This window comes from Martes martes (assembly GCF_963455335.1).
Source record: "Martes martes genome assembly, chromosome: 10".
Taxonomy (NCBI): Eukaryota; Metazoa; Chordata; class Mammalia; order Carnivora; family Mustelidae; genus Martes; species Martes martes.
The window spans coordinates 8,921,999-8,943,364 of record NC_137898.1 but is presented as its reverse complement, the minus strand read 5'-3'; the positions used below and the strand labels follow the sequence as shown (position 1 = coordinate 8,943,364).

Below are 21,366 nucleotides of genomic sequence, written 5' to 3'. Positions count from 1 at the left end.
GGATCGCGGTGTATGGGGAGCGGGTGGGGGGGTGGGGGGGGGAGGGCGTTAGGAGCGGGGTGCCAAGGCCTGCACTACCTCCCGGGAAACTGGCAATATTTGAACTGAGAATTGCATGAACACATCCCTTCTCATCCCTACTCATAGGCACGAGCCTTCCTGAGCAGTCATTTTCCCTAAAAAAAGAAACCCCACAACCTTCTTGTTTCTGGTAAAATAAATCTCCAAAACTGGTAGTCTCCAAAATGGAGAAATTTATTTCCTGCCACTGAAACAATGGAGAGTTTTTATTAAAAAGGGATGCTAAGGGAAAGCAGCCTTTTGCATGAGAACATGACTATAAAGCTGTTTCTATTCAAGGACCCCATCAGCTCTGGTCACCACTATTAACTAGGCCTGCTAAAATCCGATGAGCTTGCTGGATTCCTCTATGAAAATACTGGCATCTAGCAAATTGAGGAAGACTTGCACTCATTCATTTTGCTGAACTGATGAGGCTTATGCTGAAGTTAGATGAAAATGTCAGGCCCTCAGGCTTCTAAGGATCTGTGGTTCATGCCAGAACCAGAATCCAAACACCAACAGTTATTTATGGTTTATCTTTTTATTGTTTCTCCTTTTATCAAAACCTGTCACAGCTGGGGGCCAAGAGGAAGTAAAAAAAATTGCCACAAATATTCCCCCTTGTCCCCTAGTTAGTCCTCCCCCACCCCCCACCCAGGGCTTCGGGCCAACCCTGGGCACACATGATCATCTCCCCCCACCCTCAGTCTTCTCCCAGCAATAAATACAGGTGACCGTGATTCGATGAAACCACAACCAATTTCTCCATCTTGAATGCCCCCCAAGGGGACAAAACGGGGGCAAAAGAAGTTTAATGCCCATCCCCTCTTAAGGAAGAGTGGAAACTTCTTTCCCCCAAGGGACAGGGGGGATAGAACTGCCCCCGTCAGAACTGCAGCAGCTCTAGAAGCAATCAGGGAGAGGAAAGGTTGGGGCGACAGGGAAGAGGATGTTCTCCAGCAACCTCACTCCTTTGATCCATTCATCCCTTATCAGGTAAGGGGTGGTCCCAGTGTATCAGTGGGGCATAAAAAGGGGAGGGCTGACAGAGAAGAAGCGGGAGAAAGAAATAAAAGGAGGGAAAGCAGTTTGGTGGGAAAGGAAGAGGAAGGAGAAAAGGAACCCTAAAGCTCACTGCCCTCCTGTTCTTCCAAGAAATGGCATCAACACCATCAAGAGGTATGAATGAAGAGGGTCTAGAGGAGATTCAGGGCCCCCAAAAGAAAGGAAAAAGAAGGGAAAGCAAGGGCCTCATGGTCCCCAGGTCTTCACAGGTGAATGTGCTCCAGTTAGAGCAACAGACTGTTGGGAGGTGATGCAAGACTTGTCGTCAGCAGGGTGGCAGAGGTCAGGAGGTCACAGGAGGAATTCAGAGCCCAGGGACAGCTTCTCATCCTGCCCAGATGTTGGCAGAATCTGAGTCTTCAGATAAGAAAGGTGAAGTCTGGGAAGGGTCAAACTCCAAGGTAGAAGGAAGAACTCTCATCACCACTGCGTCCCTCCCACCCCCCAACAGCCCTTGCGTTATCGCAGGTGAATACTCCAGTCAGATGCCACGTTGACGCCAGGCTTGCGCAGGACCAACACCGAGGTCTCAGGGTCATGCTGGAAGGAGAGGCGGCTTTCAGGAGATCCTGTTGGGAGAAAAAAGAAAGCGTTCCATGGTCACAGCAACAGCTATGGCACAGCAGCTACTTTCCTACAGGCAAGGTGTCCCCAGCCCTGCCCCTACTTCCCCTCTTTCACCACCCTGGGGGCTAGTCTCACCCCTCACCTTTTGTCTGGAGTACCACGGCTGCTGGCTTTCCGGCCCCTATTATCACCACTCGCTCGATCCAGATTGGTGTCTCAAAGTGGCCTTTGGGGTCTGCTGAGCTAGAGGGAACAAAAACAGATGCCAGTCAGGGAGAAAAATGTCAGAGCCGAAGGAAGGATGAGACCCGAGAGCAGGATCATATGCAAGAAAAGAGCACAGTGCACTGTGAGCATCCCCGAGGCTACCATGGACGAATGAGTGCTTCATTACCTGGAGACCAGGCTGTTGCCAGAGAATGAGAACCGACGCAGCAGGAACTCCTGGCGAGTCTGATAATTGAATGTGTGCCCATCATCTAGAAAGAGCTCTCCTTGGGCTGTACCCTGAGCAGGAAATGGGATAGGCAAGAGCCTGAGCCCAAGGGGAAAGGAGGGGCGCTCCCCTGGGGACTGAATCCCAGGGAGGCAGGCAGAGGGCTGAGGCGCTTCCTGCCCACACACTCACCTGGGGACTGAGAGCAACGAAAAGGGTGATGGGGTCATCCTTCATGCAGTCAGAAGAGCGCCGCACTCGCATCCACCGAGGGATAATTGTCCCTCCACGCTGGAACACGGGGATCTAGGGCGAGAACAGGGGAAGAAGCTGCCCCACTGTCCAGGCTTAGGCCCAGCAGTGTCTTTTGCTCTTGCCCATCTGTGCCCACTTAGGTACCGGACCCCAAAGCACACACTCTCCCCTTCTGGAAACTGACAGGCAGATGGAGCTGGCAGCTGGGCCAGGCATACTCACACTGCTCAGGGTTACAGGTAGGTACAGGGTCTGGGGACCGTAATGCTTCTGGTAGCTCTGAATGTCATACCACACCTGGGGATGGCAGAAGACATACTAGGTCACTGCACAGGGCCCCCATTCTATTTACTCTCCTTGCCCTTCACCACCTTCACCACCTTTCCCCACCACGCCCTTTCTTCCTTAACTCACCTCCCCTTGGCCAGGCAGATACACCTGCACGCCATGAGCCCCGGAGTCTGATACAGGGTGAACCAATAATGCATCCCCTAAAACACACCAGAATCTGCTGTGAACTGAGGGGACCAGTTCCCAGGTCGGGAGCACCAAAACACCTGCTGTCTTGCGCCACCGGCTTCACTCACTCCTCCCTCCCTGGGCACCCACAGACCTCTCCCACAGGGGCTTACTTCTTCTCAGCCCTATCCCAACCCACCAGCAACGGTCCCCTCCATTTCTCACCAAGCAGGAACTGATCATCTATACTGAAGGTGGTCACATCCTGAGGATAATGCACCCACAGGGGCCTAGGAAGGAAGCAAGACAAGAAGGGAAGACACCTGCTGTCTTGGCAGAGGTCAAAGATGCTACCCCAGGAACTGGAGATTAAGAATGGCACAGGGTGGGGCACCTGGGTGGCTCAGTGGGTTAAAGCCTCTGCCTTTGGCTCAGGTCATGATCCCAGGGTCCTGGGATCGAGCCCCACACCGGGCTTTCTGCTCAGCAGGGGGCCTGCTTCCTCCTTTCTCTCTGCCTGCTTCTCTGCCTACTTGTGATCTCTGTCTGTCAAATAAATAAATAAAATCTTAAAAAAAAAAAAAAAAAAAAAAAAAGAATGGCACAGGGTACAAGCCAGGAGCTTGCAGCCAGACAGCTCAACTGTGCCGTAGGCCTCAGCTATGCAACCTACCCTTGGTCACTGAACTTCCTCACCCATCTCCTTGCCTCCTCCTCCCCTGCCCCCTCCTGAAACTATTCCACATGGCAACTTTCCAGTGGCCATTGCATCATCCTGGATCACATCGAATTTTCGTCTCCTAGGTCATGTCCTACCCCTCCCTCTGGTTCCTTACCCTGAGTCACACTGGTCTTTCTATCCCTGGAACACAACAAACTCATTTCCACTTTAGAATGTCTGCACCTGAAGTCTCCTGTGCTGGGATTTTTCTCCGCTAGATCACAAAAGTCCATCTAGCTCATTAGTCAGACCTCACCTCCCATGCCCTTCCCCTACCCCTTTTTTTTAAGAATGCCCCACACCCAGCATGGAGCCCGACATGGGGCTTACACTCATGATCCTAAGATCAAGACCTGAGCTGAGATCAAGAGTCAGACACCTAACCCAACGAGCCACCCAGGTGCCGCTCACATGTCCTTCTTCTTAAAAAGTCTATTTGTAGGGGCGCCTGGGTGGTTCAGTGGGTTAAAGCCTCTGCCTTCAGCTCAGGTCATGATCTCGGGGTCCTGGGATCGAGCCCCGCATCGGGCTCTCTGCTCGGCAGCGAGCCTGCTTCCCTTCCTCTCTCCCTCTCTGCCTGCCTGTCTGCCTACTTGTGATCTCTATCTGATAAATAAAATCTTAAAAAAAAAAAAAAAAAAAAAAGTCTATTTGTAGAACCAAATTCCATTACCCTACTCAAAAAGCCTATCACTATTGGCGGTTTTCTTATTTGCATATTTGTGTACATGTCTGTTTTACTTCTAAGGATGGAAGGATACTTGTCAGCTCTGTTTCAGGCGCTGGGGATAGTGATGAACGATGCCTGGCAACAATGTTTACTGCCACTCATCCCCATTAGTCTCTTCTTACTCTTGACCTTGAAATCAGAATTTCCTTCCTTTATGAGGCCCTGGTGAGTGGTGAAAGAGGCCCAGAGATGGAGCCCAGTCCCCACTGTCCCTCAGCCACCTCAGCCCACTCTACACAGACGCAGCTGACTGCCTCACCTCATGACAGGAATGCCTTCACGATGGGCCTGATAGAAGAGGGTGTACCAGAAGGGCAGCAAGGAGTATCGCTGGCCCAAGGCATCTCGGACGATGTCATGGTACTGAGCTGGTAAGAGCCAGGGCTCTCGCCGCCCAGTGTCCAAGTGCGCATGTGCCCGGAAGAATGGCTGGTAGGCACCCATCTGGTACCAGCGCACAAGCAGCTCTGGTTCTGGATTTTTGAAGAAACCGCCCACGTCCGCTGGGAGAGGGGAGAGAGGAAACAGGTTAGAAAAGAGGGCTGCTACCTAAGGAGCTCCCCCAGGCCCCAACCTAGACTCTCAGCTTTCTCTGTTCACGCCTGGGTTCTCTGCCCTCTACCTGGCTCCTCTCCCACCAAACCAAGACCCCCAATTCCGCCCTCTCTCACCTCCACAGAAGGAAAGTCCCACCAGCCCCAAGCTGAGACACATAGGAATAGAGATCTTCAAATGGTCCCACTCAGCAGTGTTGTCCCCAGTCCACACAGCTCCTAAGGAAAATGATGGAGATGGAGGTTGCAAGCAGTGGAGAGCTCCTTGCTGACTCCTCTGACCTGCCACCTTTGTTCTAGGGCCCCCAGGGCCCTGCTCAAGATGGCAGAATTCAAAACAGCACTTGAAAGGGGACTGGACCTCCCCCGCCCTGATCCCCTTAAAGTGCGCAGGTGCGGGGGGGTGGGGTGGGCAGCCAGCTGCTCTCAGACAGCCGCATGGACAGATTTCTCAGAGAAGCAGGCCTTGGCGCACCACTCTTCCGATCTGCCCTTCACACGCCCTCTGTCACAGCTCTATTCTCCAAATCTTACCGAAGCGTTGGGAGCCCGCAAAGAAAGCCCTGCTTAGGACAAAGGGGCGCTCCAGACCCCCAGAGCGCAGCACTAGCCCGTCTGCCGTTGCCATGTGCTGGATGGAGACAGGAGAGGAGGGGCAGTGAGGACTAAAAGCCTACTGTCATGTGCATTCCCCAGCCCTCAGGCTCTCCTCGCTTGGCCTCTTACCACGTAGAAGCCATAGATGTTATGGACGTCTCGGTGCTCCCAGCCCCCATAATGCTGGGCATCCTTAAGCATGGTAACCTCAGGACCATTGAACACAGATGGTTCGTTCATGTCATTCCAGACATAGAGGTTGGGGGCTGAGCCCTAGGTTCACGAGGCAGAAAATGGGGACAGAAGGACAGAGAAGAGGAAAAAGACAAACTGTGAGAGCAGAGCACACCTAGGAATCCAAAAAGTATTTCTCTGGGTCCTACGAGGAGCAAGAAGGCCTCCTGAAAAATACAAGCAGCTAGGGGCGCCTGGGGGCTCAGCCAGTTAAGCACCAACTCTTGGTATTGGCTCAGGTCACGATTTCAGGGTGGTGGGGGTCAAGTCTGGTGTTAGGCTCTGGCCTCAGCGGGGAGTCTGCTTCTTTCCTTCTCTCTCTGTCCATTCCCCAACCCCCAACTCCCACACACACTTTCTCTCTAATAAATACATCTTTAAAAAAACACAAAACAAAACAGAGAACCAACCAGAGCAGGGGTGGCCGGGAGAGACTGATGGCCTCAAGGAGGTGGGGTGGGAATGACAGATGCAGGTAGAGGAGGGGCTGCCGTACCTCATAGTTGTCAAAGCTGAACATGTTGGCCCACCAGGCCCTCATCGTAGGATTGGTAAAATCAGGATAACCAGCGGCACCTAGGACAAGTTAAGGGTGGCTGTCAACCTCCACAGGGCACAATGGTGGCCATCCTATCTTCCTGGTCTCACAACAGCCTCTCCCTCAATTCTGGGCCCACCTACCTGGCCAGCACCAGCCCTCGTAGTCAGAGCCATCCCGGGTTTTAACATATAGACCCCGGCTCTGCAACTCTTCATGTACACGGTAGCCAGAATCCACCTTGATGTGGGGGTCCACAATGGCCACCAGCTGCAGGCAAGGAACAGGGATGCTCAGAGCTCTCCAGGGCTGCTGTGCCTGAGGAGACCGAGCATGGCCACAGCCCTCTTACCTTCCGCCTCTTGGAGGCCAAGTGTTCCAGCATGGTAAGGGGTTGGGGGAAACGGCTGGGGTCCCAGGTGAAGTACCGCTTGCCATCAGCATGCTCGATGTCCAGCCAAATGACATCGCAGGGCAGGTTGTGATCATCGAAGCCCTGATCGACTTCCAGCACATCGGCCTCATCCCGGTAGTTCCAGCGGCTCTGGTGGTAGCCGAGGGAGAAGAGCGGGGGCAATGCCTGGGTCCCTGCAGGCACGGGGGTCACAGTGGGGTCAGGCCCAACCTGGGCCACTGGAACACCCAGAAAGGAAGGGAGGCTTGTCGATGAGAGAGAGAGTGAAGTGTACTGGGCTAGTAAGTACGCTGAGGCACAGAACTTTTGAAAAGTGGAGTCATCCTCTCAAGGAGATCGGGCCAGCAGAGGAGGCTGCAGGCTGGCAGAGAGGGGACGCAAGTACCTGTGAGACTGGCATACTGCCGGAACACGTCAAAGGCAGAGGGCCCGAGGAGCAGGAAGACATCAATGATGCCGCTCTCCGACATCCAGCGGACATCTGTCTGCGGGGTCTCCCCGGAGCCTTGCAGGTAGTCTAGCATCTTCCCAAACAGGGTCTACAGAGGGGACCAAACACACAGATCCAACACCCACCCTCTTCATCCCTGACCCAGAGACAAAGCAGCAGTGTTCTCTTCAGAGTCCTCACACAGCGGGGTCCTAAGGAGTCACTCTGGGCTGAGATTAGATATCACCTCCTCGGGGAGGCTTTTCTGGACCATGCCATCTAAAACAGCACTGTCTCCGTCCCCACCGCGTGACCGCTGCATCTCCTTGTCAACACTTACCACTGCGGAACTCACCCCGCCTTCTCACCCGTGTAACATCTGTCTTCCACCCTGAGAGCGAGAACATTTCCTACCCCAACAGCAATATATCCCCAGCACCTACCAGAGTGTCTAGTACACTATAATATATAGTGTAATTATATAGTGTAAAATATAATACACTACGTATGGTCACTAACAAATGCACTGACAACAAATGCAGAAGGAGCAATACCTTCTCCACGAGCGTGTGTTTTCTGGGAAGGGCCAGGGAACTCAAATGCTGCTCCCAAGGCTCAGGGCCCCTTCTCCCACCCAGTCCCTAAACAGGGATCCCCAGGAGCCTCCCGCCAGCCTCTTCAAAGTAAATTGCCCTGGCACACCCACTGTCTCAGGCCTGAACATGTGCTGCTCTCTTACTGCTCCCCGCCTGTGTGCTCACCTTCCCTGCGGTGTTGGACGATATGTCAACCCAGGTCTCCGCTGCATTGAGCCAGAAGATGCCCAGGTCCCGATGAGGGCTGTGTGCCAGGAGCACAGGCACAGACCCATACAGGGCCATGGGGTTGTAGAGCTCATACTGGAATACATCCAAATTGTAGAGGCGATATGGCTCCCCACCCCTGCAGGCAGACAGACAGACTGGCCCTAGGCTGTGGCACCCACAACCTCCACCCCACAGATACAGAGTGATAAGAATTGGCCCCCCCGCCCTTTCTCAAACCTTTCTCAAACAAGAATTTTTCTTTATTTAAGATTTTATTTCTGAGGGAGAGTGTGCATAAGCAATGGGGAGGGGCAAAGGAAGAGGGAGAAGCAGAGTCCCTACTGAGCAGCAAGCCTGATGTGGGGCTCAATCCCAGGATGCTGGGATCACGACCTAAGCCGAAGGCAGATGCTTAACCAACTGAGCCACCGAGGCACCCCTCAAAGGAGAACTTTCTGATCACCAAAGGTGATGTGGCCACAGGAAGTGATCCATGCTTGTCTGGAGCATCCAAACTGCATGGATACCACTTCATAGCCCTAACGCCCAACCCCTCTTTCCCGCCCCCATTTCTTGATGTCACCATGGGACTCACTCAGTGACCTTTAACCTCAGGTTGTCTGCATGCTCAGGGATCCCATACACATGCTCCATGCCTGGCAGAGAGAAGTCTAAACCCACAGACGTGGGGCCTGGAAGGAAAGCAGAAGATGGGCTCCAGAGCTTCTGTTTGACAAGGAGTCCTCACATCCCTGCCCAAGGCTCTCCCAGTCCCTCACCATATGGCTTGCTGTCAGAGTGAGTTTTGAATGTCTCCTCCCAGGCTCCTGGCTCATCTTTCTCTGCCTTCCCCTGGGTCTCCTCTGGCTGTGAGGAGGAAAGCAGAGCACCTCCAGTCACACACTAGCTCTCTCTTTCCCCGCCCTCTTCTAAATCCCATCCCCAATGGGGAGAATGAGCTCAAGTTTCCTGTGGGCCTTTCCCCTCCAACCTCCCAGCCAGCCCTGTGCCCAACAACCCAGCCCATTGACTTGCCTTGTCACCATCCCCAGGTGCTTCCTCCGGCTGGGCCCCACCGCCCTCAGCTGGGTCTTTTGATCCTTGCCTGGAAGGTAGGAGAGCTGTCTGCTCCAATCCAGAGGGGGCAGGGACGAGGGGCTAGTGGAAGGAGGGGTAAGGGAATAGAGAGCCAAGGGTCCAAAGGAACGAAGGCATTGGAGGAAGGGACTGAATGTTAAAGCTTGGCAAGGGGCCCCAGTGAGCAAACCAATATGCAAAGGACGGGGAGAGAAATGAGAAAGGGAAATGATTAATGCCACCAGGAGGTGCCTGCCACACACAGGACTCAACCCCCAGCCTCTGCCTGCGTTCCAGAAGAGATAGGCAGGATGGTTCAAGTGCCTGGACTGGGAATGTCAGTGCTGGCTCTGCAGCCTCTGAGAGAACCCGGCCCCAACGACTCTCACTGGACCTCAGCCTCTTGGCCAGACACCAGGGTTTTACAAAGGCAAGTGGGTCATACCACGGTCAAGCCTCTACAGGTATATGCAGGGACTCAAACAAGAGGTTCTGCCGAAGAATGTTTTCAAGGGCAGCTGGCAAGCAGTTCCACCTAGAGCCTCGGTGCACCCCCACTAAGAGCCAGAAACCCCAGCACTGGGCAGCATCTCTCCACCTCATCACAAATCAAGAAGCTCCCTACATTCCTTAAGGAATTCCAACATTTCATCTTCCTTCTCCCAGGGGGCTCCCAGCCAGGGGACCAGGGACCAGATACCACGTATCTGGAGAAAGAAGGGTGAGTGAAGGGCAGGGTATAGAAAGGTCTGGGGCACCTTCCCCTGGGGGCCAGAGTGAAGGGTGGGTAAGGGCAGAGGAACAGATACAGTACCAGTGGCCATGGATTTACCTAGAGAAAAGGTTCTTGATCTTATCCCAAATGCTACCGAGCGTGAGACTAACTTTATCCGAGAAACTGGGGCAGGAGGAAATGGGTAGGGAAGGGGAAAAGGAGGCACAAAACCAACACAAAAACAGAAACATAAAAGTGAGTTTCAGTCGACAAACTTCCAGAGATGGGGGGATGGGGCAGAAAAGAAACAAAACAAAAAATAAAACAAAAAGGAAGAAAATAAACCTGGGAAATGTGATGGTGTGAAAAGGGGAAGAGGGAAAGGCAGACCCAGGCAGGCCTCCCAGAGGAGGTGCCCAGGGTACAGCTCAGGGACAAAAGTGACTTGCCTCCTGGTCTGTACAGGAAACGGAGAAAACCGCGACCTGGGTCTGCTTCCTACCCTCCCTGACAGCAGCTTCTCCCAGTCTCAGCCCCAGCCCCTACCTGGCGGTCCTGCCACCCTGTCTCCTCCCAGGGACCCAGTGCCAAATCCACCACACCCCTGGGCCCTGGCCTACTAGGTCCTCTCCAGTCCCAACCCCTGTACTCACGGGACCCTGGGGGCCCTCTGGTGCTCAAAATCCAAGAGTCCTCGGGCATTGACACTAAGCAGAAGACTGCGGTCCTCTAACAGGTCCAGGCGGAATGGCCGTGCTGTCAAGATGATTTTATAGGGTCCCTCAGCCACGGTGAGCTCCACACTGTTTTCATCACGGCCAGAGACAGAAAGCCTGGGAAAGAGATCGAAAGGGATAAAAAGAAGCACAAAGAGCCAAGAGCGGTGATGACACTTTCAGACGGTGGGGAGGGGGACTGCTAAGAGCTATAGTTGGTGTGGGGACAGTGCCAGGGGCAGACAGATTCACCAAAGGAATGAAGAAGAGCCTGGCAGTGGACCCAAGCATACTTAGAACTTCAAAATGTAACAGAGGTAGCATGGCAGTTGGGTGAGGAAAGGGGAACTATTCAATAGAGAAGTCAGAAAAATAAATTTTGATTAGGAAAAAAATGGTACCAAATTCCTACCTCATACCAGATATAAGTAACTACTCGAAAGATTATGACTTAACATTTTAAAGAAAGATTTTTTAACTTTTTTTTAAAAGATTTTATTTATTTATCTGACAGACAGAGACCACAAGTACGCAGAGAGAAAGGAGGAAGCAGGCTCCCTGCTGAGCAGAGAGCCCTATGAGGAGCTCCATCCCATAACCCTGAGACCAGGACCTGAGCCAAAGGCAGAGGCCTTAACCCACTGAGCCACCCAGGCGCCCCTTTTTTTCTTTTTTAAGTAATCTCTACACCCAACATGGGGCTCAAACCCATGACCCTGAGAACAAGAGTCACAGAGACAAGAGACACATGTTCTATGGACTGAGCCAGCCAGGCGTCCCTAAAGTAAGATATTTACAAAAAATATATAATATTTTTATGACCTTGAAATAGAGAAGAATTATTTAAACACAACTCATAGGGGTGCCTGGGTGACTCAGTCAGTTAAGCATCTGCCTTCGGCTCAGGTCATGATCCCTAGGTCCTGGGATTGAGCCCCACATCAGGCTCCCTGCTCAGTGGGGAGCCTGCTTCTCCCTCTCCCTGTGCCTGCAGCTCCACCTGCTTGTCCTCTCTCTTTCTGTCAAATAAATAAAATCTTTTAAAAAATTATACAGGGGCACCTGGGTGGCTCAGTGGGTTAATCCTCTGCCTTTGGCTCGGGTCATGATCCCAGGGTCCTGGGATCGAGCCCCACATCGGGCTCTCTGCTCAGCGGGGAGACTGCTCCCCCTCTCTCTCTGCCTGTCTCTCTGCCTACTTGTGATCTCTGTCAAATAAGTAAATAAAATCTTAAAAAAAAAATAAGACAAGTGAATGATAACTTAAGAATAACAATCACCTCTGGGGGCGGTCAGGGCCACATGATAGTGAGAAGTATATGACTGGGCTGCGTAAAGGGTATACACGGAAGGTTTATCATATCATATTCTAAATTAAGTACTTAATAGAGAGCCATGCATGGGGCCCTGGGCTGGCTCAGCTGGCAGAGCATGCAACTCTTGACCTCGGGGCTGTTAGGTTTGAGCCCCACGTCGGTTGCAGAGATTACTAAAAAATAAATAAATAAACTTAAAACAGAGAGAGAGAACCCCATGATGGAATATTCATTATGACACTGTGTCGTGACTCAAGAATTTGAGGAACCGTATCATGACTATCTGAAGAAAAAGAAAGAAAAAGAGAAAAAGTAAGGGGAAGGGAAAGGACAGGAGGAACCAACCACACAGACACTGACGCTGGAGGGCAAGATCTGGGGCCTTGTTTATTTACTTTTGCATCGCCAGCCCCTAGCCCAGGCCTGGCACAGAGCTGGAAGCAGTATCTGTCTGCACAATGAAAGAAGAAGAAGGGCAGAAGAGAAAATGCATGAAACAGAGGAAGAAACGGAGCAAGGTTAGGAGAGTGACGAGGATACTAGAGAGCTGCTATCCCAAAGTGGGGAAAAAAGAAAAAAAATATCAGCCAAATAGAGATTCATCGGGAAGGAGAAAAGGACCGTGGAAATGCATAAGTTTCTCAAGAAAAATTTACCGAGATGTGGGGGGGTCAGCCACCAATACATCTGACACCCGGTATCGGGGCCGCCGGGGCTCCAGCTCATCAATCCTTATCCGGGTCATGTTCTTTTGAAGCCCCTGGAGCTCCAGCACCAGCACTGCCTGTGGGGGTAGAGGTTTGGATCTGGAGAAGGGAGAGGGCTACACCACAGAATGCCCTCTGAACCCACTCCCTCCTGAGTGGGTCTCCTCCCTCTAGCCCAAGGGACCTGAGATCTGAATTCCTCACAAAATCCCAAGATGGCTGGGACAGGATGTTGGCTATAGGTTCACCTCTGCCAAATTACCCCTTAGCAAGCATTTCCCCACCCCCACCAGACTCCTTTTCTTCCCTGACCTTGGTGACCTCGTTGATCAGACGGACTGTGAGGGCATCGGGACCAAGCTGTAGAGAGTCCAGCAAGGCTCGGTACGGAGAAAGGCCTGGCCGTATGCTTCGTTGCCTCCTGCCAAGTGAAATGGGAAGGAAGGTTCCCCAATGTTCCTTGGTCCCTCTACCACCTGCAGTGTCCCTAGGCTACCCCCCACCTGCCACAGCACCTCCCACAGTACCCTATTTTCCACCCCACTCTCCAAGAAATATCATACTTGCAGAAGGAACTCTCTTCACAGGTCTTAAAGTTGCTTCTATCCACAGCAAGGGTAACTCCCAGGCAGACCCCAAAACAAGCAAGTACCAAACCTGCCCCAGACCTAAGGAGGAAAAAGACAAAGAGGGAACAATCAGCACAGAGGTCAGAAAAGGCCCCACCTTCACAGGGAAAGGCCCCTTCCCACCACAACCCTAAAGGGGGAGAAATAGAAGGAGTCTGGTTAAATAGAAGAGAAGGCAGCGTGGACATGGGGTGAAGTGTCAGGCCTGAGGAGTTGGCTCGCTCACACCTTCCCTTCAAAAGGCAGAGGAAGTGGACACAGGATCTTTGGCCTTCAGAGGCCCTGGTATTGACTCTGGTTACATCAGCTTCTCAGAGGAAAGGAGCAGTAACAGCCGGTCCCAGGGGAAGTGGTGGCACCATGTGAGGAACAGAGAAACAAAGCCAGCCATGCCTTAGCCACTGGGCAAGGCATTAGGTGGAGCTACGGTGGAAAAGTTAAAGATGTACCCTCATCTGGCCTGTGGTCACAATACCTAGAGTCCCAATATCCCCAGCACCCTAGGCATCCTGCTCCTAGATCTTCAAAGTCAGTCACCACTACTGGGTAACCATAGCCACATGTATTGAATCCTAACATATCCCCAGGGACCAGACTAACTGCCTATATCCTCGGTTTTCAACTCTCCCTGAAGTTTTTTAAAGTATCAGTCTCACCCCACAGATTCTGATCGAACTGACACAAACAGGGGCCTGGGCATCAGTTTTTAAAATCTCCTCAAACACTAATGGGCGACCATCATTCAAAACTACTTCTTGATACACACTACCTCTTTTTCATTTCTTTTGTTGTTTACTTGGTGAATGTAGGGTTGGAGTTTTACCCAGATTAGAAAATTGAAGCATAAAAGGTTCAACAATCCATCCAAAACTAAACTGCTAATAAGGAGTGAAACTGGGATCGAACTCAGCTCTGCCTGACTCCGGGGCCCGAGGACTTCATGATACACAATACAGCACACCACCTACCAGCAGGGCCTGCCTCACTGAGGACCATTACCCCAAGGTTACCACAAACTGTCACTTCCCCCAACGTCCTGTCAAATGACAGACAAAGGACTAACTGGCCTATTTAAGCAAGTTAGTTTGAAAGGCATGTTCATCCATTCTCAGTAAATCCTAAACAGAGGTCCTCAAACTTCACCGTTAAGAATTAGCTGCAGTAGTTAGTAAATGTAGATTCCCAAATCCCGGGGCGGAATCTGCATTTTAAACATGCTTTTCCAGCGACAAATGTGGGTTGTCCAGGAGCACACTCTTAAGAAAGTGTCCCAAATAGGAAGAGAAAACAAACACAGTCTTCTCTTAAAGTCTTAAAACTTTGCAAACTGTTAACAAGGTAACTAGAGACTATATATACATTGTATCCAGCATTAGCCTCAAACTGTTTGATAGCTAAAGGTAAGGAACATCACCAGAAAGGAGATGGCAGAACATAGCCCTCCAGTTCCAGAAGAATGTGAAAAGCAATGCAGGACACACAGAAAACTGGGAAGAACACCAGGCACTGTCTTTTGATAGGCCAAGCAGGAATAATTAGAATCAAAAGAAGAAGAAATGCTACCAGAAAACTCAAAAGCTAAGCTTGTGGCCCAGGTCCTGAGGAGTGACTGCGGCAGGCACCCTGCACCACTGACCCCATGCCCACCTGCCCAAAGCGGCAGTAATCAGAAGTACAGTGAGTTAAATACCCTCTGGAGTTCTAGTTACACAGTCTATGCAATGGGCTTGGGAGAAATACCAATGAGGTTAGGATTTCTAAAAGATCTTTCAGAAGTGACCTATTGGAAGGCCCTAGGAACTCAGGAATGCCTCGAACGCCCCAGAGCAAGAGGTGGTCACAAGCCAAAGTCAGGAATGAGCCGCAGGGTAAGGTGCACCCGTTTATTGTTTCAGATCACAGACTTCAGAGAGTTGAGTTTACAGTCCAATCTTTTTTTTCACTGCTGGTCACAGGACATGCCTCTCCCACCCCAGTACATCCGTTATGTCCAGGTAAACGCTTTGTGGCGTTGGTGATTGTTTCGAACCGGTTTTTTTTTTTTCGGTAACAGAAACTCGAGAGCGCAGACCAAAACATTCGATTGCCATGTTGTGTTTGAGCACCATCATCCAGAGGGACCGTGAACTTACGGGATCCTGCCCCAGCCGTGCCCAGCGACCGTGAACACCGAACAAGCCAGGGTTGGTGTCCACGTGAAGACAAGAGCAGGGCAGGGTCCGGGGCTCTGGGGTGGGGGTGGGGGGCGCGTAGGGCAAGAAGGGTAGTGCAGGCGGGACAGCAGTCCGCGGTGTTACCCGGATGAGGGGCCCGAAGGACAGTGGGCTGCGTTCCCGGAGGCCCCGCTGCGTCTAGTCCCCGCCCGGATGGCCCCGCACACTGCAGGAAGGAGGCGGCAGCATTAACCGCCGCGAGCCGCCAAGGGAGGGGGGCGGCTGAGAGCGGCCAAGGCCAAGAAGAGGGAACGGTTGCGGCCCTCATGAGCCGCCGGGCTGGAGCTGGGAGCCCCAGAAGCAAGGGCCCCCAGCGCCGCGCGGATCTACCGCGAGAAAACCGGGGGAGACGGAGGCCACCTCCAGAGGGACAAAAGGTGCTCACGAGGCCGGGGGGGGGTAACAAAGTCTCAGGAGGACACACAGGAAGGAGAGATATGGGGTTTGGGGGGCCTGGGGGCGTCCCGGGCGTGCCCCCGGGTTGCGGGCTCCTCACCGCCTCCTACGCGCCGCCACTGCCGCTACCGCCGCCATCTTGTGCCGGGTTTGCTCCTTGACCCCGAGCCTCTCCTCCCCCCGCGCGCGTTGAGCCACGTACCTTAGTGCCCGCCCCTTCCGGCCTTCTGATTGGCCCGACCAGAGAGCGGCCGGGCGGCTGTCCCATTGGCAGAGCGCGCACAATAAACGCCCGCGTCAGGCGGCTCCAAGGGCGTGGCTTGCGGGCGGGGGTGGGATTGTCCAGAGCCAGGCGCTGTCCGACTTTACCAGCTCTAAGCATCAGACAGAGGCACTGGACTCTGCTTTTCTCAAGTCGGCAAATTTTATTTAGAAAAAAAGGTGGGGGAGGAAAAAAGTGACAGCGCTCTTTAGCCTAGGGTTTTAAAAGAGAAACCTCCACCTTTCTGCAGCACCTTAGCCCCCTATCTTTCTCACTGCTCAATCTCCCTTGGCTTCCGAAGTTTGGAAAAGGCTATGTCCCCTGCCGAAGGAGAGTGGACGGTGAAGGTGCCTGAAAACGGCCAGAGAAAAGGCCCAGGCGGTCAATGTTGCGGTGGAGGACACTGTGCAGCACAGCAAGATGGGGTCCACCCTCACCGCCACCCTCCCTGGAGAAGTCCCGGATGAAGCGGCCACGCTCTGACTGGAAGATGAACTTCTGGGGCAATGGTCCATGCTCCCGGAGAAAGCCCCAAACACTGAGCAGCAGCAGACGCACTTCAAAAGGTGCCAGCTGGCTAAATACCTCGTGCATATTACCCAGGGCTGGTGGCAGGAGGCTTCCCTCTGCCATGACAGCTACCAGGGTGCAGGATGCCTCCAGGTGCCAGGGAGAGTGAGCTGTATCAGGGTGGCGAGAGGCTTCCCAATGACCCAGAAGGGCGGCTAGTAGCCCCCGCAGGAGCACGGAGCAGTAGCACAGGGCTGGGGGAGCAGCAGCTACCAGCTTCAACAGCTCAAAGAGCAGGGGCTGTTCCCGGAAGCGTCGGCCAATGCGGAGATCCCGCTCCACTGTGGCCCTGGCATGCTCCTCAGGGGGCCAGGCCAGCTCAGCACCAGCTGCATCAGGACACACGCTCTCCACCAAGGTCACTGCCACCGCTTTGGCTGCCTCCGGGCTCAGGGTGGGAGCCCCCCAGCAGCCCCCACATTCAGTACCCCCAGGGGCACTGCAGCAGTGCACCAGGAGGCTGAGGAGGCTCTGGGTGTTATAGCTCACTTCCTGCTGATTGCGCGACTGGACAAACTTGGGTGGCTTTAGGCCACGACCTATGACTCCAGCATGGAAAACTGACCAAATCCCTCCAGGCCCTGGCACAGCTGCTGTGTGCCGCCGGTTTGTGTCCAACAGGGAGGCAGAGGCCAAAGGAGCAGAGACAACCGAAAGAGTCTCATTGTCCCTATCCACTTCCCCTCCAAACAGTTCTGCGTTGCCCCGATGTAAGGCTCCCTCAACTAGCAGCTGCAAGACAGCCTTAAGCCCAGCTGGGGAGGTCTGAGAGAGGCGGGTAAGAAGCTGAGAGGCTGATGCCACACCTGGGGGGCCATGCAGCCTCAGAGAGGCAAAGAATCGATGTACTCCAGCTCTCACCAGCCCCAGGAGTTGGGAGGGGGACAGGGCTTCTTGAGGAAAGGGACAAATGGCCAGCAGGGAAGCAGCAGCTTCAGCTACTTCCTCCTCAGGATGTAGCAGGAGAGGAGCCAGGTCAGACAAATGGGCTGATGCAGACTCCCCAAACCGGGCCCCTAGGGCTGCAGGGCCCTCACCACCCTGCTGTTCCCAGCCCACTAGCAGTGCCAAGTTACGCAGGAACCGGGCGGTGAAGGGAGGCTGCAGAGTCCCTGCGTGTACCCGAGCCAGGCAGCTTCGGAAAGCCAGAGGCAGGAGGCCAGAGAGACTGACCACCAGCCCTGCATATAATTGGGTGGCCAGACTCAACTCTTCAGGGCTTCGGGCCCGGCTCAGGAGATGGCCCAAGGCCTCAGGTCCACAGCTAGGCCGAGTATAGACAGAGAGCAGGCCCAGGAGCTGGTGTTGCCAGAGAAAGCGCTTCCGCTCCAATCGTAACGTCTCTCCACACAGCTCTCCAACGTGGTTTCTTAGCGCATCTAGAAAGGGCACAGGGCGGGGGGGTGGGGGCGGGCCCAGCACCCCTTCCCCAGGAGACCCTCCCCGGTGATGAACCAGTTTTTGCAGGTGCAGCAGCAGCAGCTGGATCAGCCGGTCACAGGCCTCACGTACAGTGTCCGGCACAGCCAGGCCCTGGGTGGTAATGACTGAGGCAGGCATAGCTGTGTCCACCAGAAACTGCAAGAGGCGGTAGGCACCTGCCCCCGAGGCCTGGCTCACCAGGTGCACAGCCAGATTCAGCATGTTGTCCAGCTCCTCTCGGGGGAATCCCTGCAGGTGTTGCTGCAGCTGACTCAGCACAGCTGGGGGCTTAAGGCAGTCCACCAGCTCTCCAGAGACGGTGCCCAGCAACGCTGGTGACATGACCGCCAGCTGCAGTAGGAAAGGAACTGTGGCCTGAAGGGACGGGTCACCACTCCGGCCCCCAGAGCCCCCTGCCAGGCTATCATGGAACATTCGCAGAAGCTCCCGGCGGATGCTGTCTCCATGGCGGGAGGCCAGGTGCCCTAGGATGCCTACAACTGAGGCAATCTTGGGCACCCGTTTCTCCCCAGGGATAGCAGGAGATCCAGGGAACGGGTCTATAGAGGGGGTCTGAGAAGAGCTTCCACCACTGCCACCAGCTCCACCTCCAGCCCCACCGTGAACACAGAAATCCTTAAGGCCACAGGAGAGAACTCGGGAGATGATAGTGCCAGGAAAAGAGGAGCCAATATGGGCCACAACCCAGTCGAAGTGTGGGGAATGCTGGACAGAGGTATCCAGCAAGGCATCCACGCAGGCATCTGGGCAACTACCAATGAGAGCTGAGAGACACTGAACATAGATGTCCATTAATGTGCGGGTGGCCCGACAGCCCATCCACAGCTGCAGCAATTCGTTGAGAGAGCCAGTGGCATGGGGCACACGCTGGTGCTGGCCTGAGTATGTGCTGCTCAGCTGCCCCATGAGGTCAATGGACCACGCACTAATCACAGGTGCCCAGGCCTTCGGGTTGGCCCGGATAAACTCAGACAGCACCTGCTGTACTTCCTGCACCACATCTTCTAGACCAGGTCCCCCAGCGGGGACATGGGAGGGTGGGGGTGGACGGAGGTGAGGGGGGCCAGCCACAGGGCTTTCGTCCAGGGCAGCCAGATGGGCCCGGACACTCTCATCAAAGACTCCTCGCAAGTGGTCAAGCACAGCGGCCCGAGCAGGTGGCAAAGAGCGGAGCAGGAGGAGACCACAGCGAGCATGTTCCCGGGCCGAGAGTTGGTGGCCCAGAATAGGGTCCACGCCAGTCAGAAAAGCCTTGATTTCCTGGGACAGCTCTTGAGCACTGGAAGGAAGCAAGAGAAGCAGACTTAGAGCGCTGTGAGATGTTAGGCACATTACATTCCTCCCTGAGCTTTGGTTTCTTTCCATGTAAAAGAGGGATAACTGTACCTCCTTCAAAAGATAATGTACATGAAGCACTTAAGCACCCTATCAAGTTCACACTCATCACCCAATAAATACTTTTTTTTTCAATAACAATAATATCAATGTTAGGTCACTCATGTAAGGTACTCTCTTAGGAACTTTATGTGTGTTATTCCAATCCAGACAACAGCCCCAGTAAGGTATGATCCCACTTTACAGATAAGAAAACCAAGGTTAAGTGATCAGATTATAGTATATGTGCTGCCGAAGCGAGCACAAGTGATCAGATTATAAACTCCAAAAGGATAGTAAACATTTCTGTGCTATTTAACACAGAATACCTTTCTATTGAGACGCCTGGTATATGGGAAGTGTTCCGTTAAGTATTCGCTGAATTGAGTAAATATATATTGTGTGGCTATAACATCTGCTTTAAAAACACCTTTCCTGCTTGATTTTGCCCCCCAAAACACAAGCTCTTAAAGAAAATCCTAAACTCAAACTTGTCCCTCATTAAGGCTTCCTAGTACCTGTTTCTTCCCATATTCTGCAAGCCTCCTAACCACCCACCACTTGAACTCCACATCAACCACCACCTTCCAGGCATCCTCAGTGTGCCTAGGAATCACGGTGTCCCAGGATACAGACAATGTAATGCCTGCTTTTCAGCCCTTCCCCTCCCAAAACATACGGCTTCAGTCTTAGGCGTTCAGAAACCAGTGTTAAGGGAAGAGGCAAAGTCCCCTTCCTCTTACTGCCTTTTCTGCCAAAAAAGACCGCATCCTCTAAGGGCTGATAGGGCTCCGACTGTGCCCTCATTCCTTAAATAAATAAACAAATAAACAAACCACCCTAAGGTGAGGGAGAGTAGCTTAGTTGGAGGGCAAGGCAAAGGCTAGAGGGAAGCATTTTGTGGGTTTCCGGGTCTGGGTTTCCAGGGAGTCTCCATGAAGTCAGGGGACCCTGGGTTCTCTTGGGTCTAAAAGGGGCAGGACAGCTCGGTTCCCAAGAGTTCTGATATCCCCAACTCTTGGGAGAACAAGGCCGGGATCTGGGGTAACTAGGCGTTGGGGTTTAGGAGGAGGCAAGACCAAGGTCTTAGGAGTGCGGGCACTGGAGCCCAGAGTTTTGGTGAGGCAGTCCCTGAGTTCTGGGAAGACCCGACCAGGAATCTCTGAGAACCCTGACGCGAGTTCTCGAGGTAGGATCCGGGTTTCTGCCGAGAAGGCTGGGGATCGGCGCAGGGCCGCGCGATGGGGGAAGATGCCAGGGGCTCTGACTACCTGAGCGGCGCGGGACCGTGGGTGGCCGGGGCAGGCCCGGGAGGCCCTGGGGCCCCGGGAGGGTCGCACAACGCGGACATCCCGGAGCCCTAGCCCGAGCCCGAGGCGGGAGCGGCGAAGCGCAGGCAGCGCATGCGCGCTGACGGGAAACCCGAAAGGAACCACCGACTAAGCTTCTCAGGAAAACCCGTCCGGCGACGTCCGCGACCCTCCTACATTGGTTCCGGACCACGTTCGGACCCCAGAGCGGGATCGCGACGGTGACAGCGAGAAGCTGACCCGGCCTCAACCATGCCGTTTTACCCCCAAAGGGCATTTAAGACACAAACTGAAGCTAGATGCGGCTATTCCCAGTTGGATTTAATTATTTTGCCGAAAGCCAAAAATGCAAAGTGTTCAACTCACGAGGTTTTAAAAAATGAAGCACTAGGAAACATTTCATCAATAAATAGTGACGATATTAAATAAGTAAACAAACACTGACAATGGAAAAAGTAGTTAAAGGAGAGAAGGGAAGGGGAAACCTTCCCTTAAAAGACGGAAAGAAAGGAGGGAGGGCCGGCTGGGTGGCTCAGTCGATTAAGCCTGGGAGTCCGGATCTCAGCTCAGGTCTCAGTCTCAGGGGCGTAAGTTCAAGCCCCGCATTGAGCTCCACGGTGGGTGGGAGCCTAAGAGAGAGAAGGAGAGAGAGAATTGGGCGGGGGGTGGGGGGAGGACTCCTAAGAGAGGAAAAGGAAGTACAGAGAAGGAGAGGAAGCCCAAAATAAATTGGGCTGGCCAGGCTATAGGTGTTCTCCCAGTCATAGG

The 21,366-nt window shown here is 53.4% G+C and overlaps 2 protein-coding genes across 5 annotated transcripts; both read right to left on the bottom strand.

Moving 5' to 3' along the window:
• Positions 1–613: 613 nt before the first annotated feature.
• Positions 614–15,805, bottom strand: GANAB (glucosidase II alpha subunit). 4 transcript variants are annotated; one of them, XM_080815766.1, is made up of 25 exons: positions 15,740–15,800; positions 12,965–13,069; positions 12,714–12,822; positions 12,351–12,478; positions 10,316–10,495; positions 9,780–9,845; positions 8,902–8,975; positions 8,650–8,733; positions 8,466–8,562; positions 7,826–8,006; positions 7,020–7,173; positions 6,572–6,807; positions 6,363–6,489; positions 6,178–6,257; positions 5,577–5,720; positions 5,385–5,481; positions 4,968–5,069; positions 4,556–4,799; positions 3,071–3,135; positions 2,801–2,877; positions 2,609–2,683; positions 2,324–2,437; positions 2,090–2,202; positions 1,838–1,938; positions 614–1,697 (listed from the first exon to the last, which is right to left on the bottom strand). In XM_080815766.1, the coding sequence occupies exons 1-25, from the start codon at positions 15,775–15,777 to the stop codon at positions 1,588–1,590; spliced, it is 2,901 nt and encodes a 966-aa protein (XP_080671892.1). In that variant the 5' UTR covers positions 15,778–15,800; the 3' UTR covers positions 614–1,587. The 4 variants fall into 4 exon arrangements, with proteins under 4 accessions (XP_080671892.1, XP_080671891.1, XP_080671893.1 ...); XM_080815765.1 differs by having other exon boundaries at positions 8,650–8,737; positions 8,906–8,975; XM_080815767.1 differs by lacking the exon at positions 9,780–9,845 and having other exon boundaries at positions 8,650–8,737; positions 8,906–8,975; positions 15,740–15,805.
• A 239-nt stretch (positions 15,806–16,044) lies between these two features.
• INTS5 (integrator complex subunit 5) lies at positions 16,045–20,696 on the bottom strand. The gene is made up of 2 exons (XM_080815763.1): positions 20,560–20,696; positions 16,045–19,193 (listed from the first exon to the last, which is right to left on the bottom strand). Exons 1-2 carry the CDS (start codon positions 20,637–20,639, stop codon positions 16,214–16,216), a joined length of 3,060 nt encoding a protein of 1,019 aa, XP_080671889.1. The 5' UTR covers positions 20,640–20,696; the 3' UTR covers positions 16,045–16,213.
• Between the last annotated feature and the right edge of the window lie 670 nt (positions 20,697–21,366).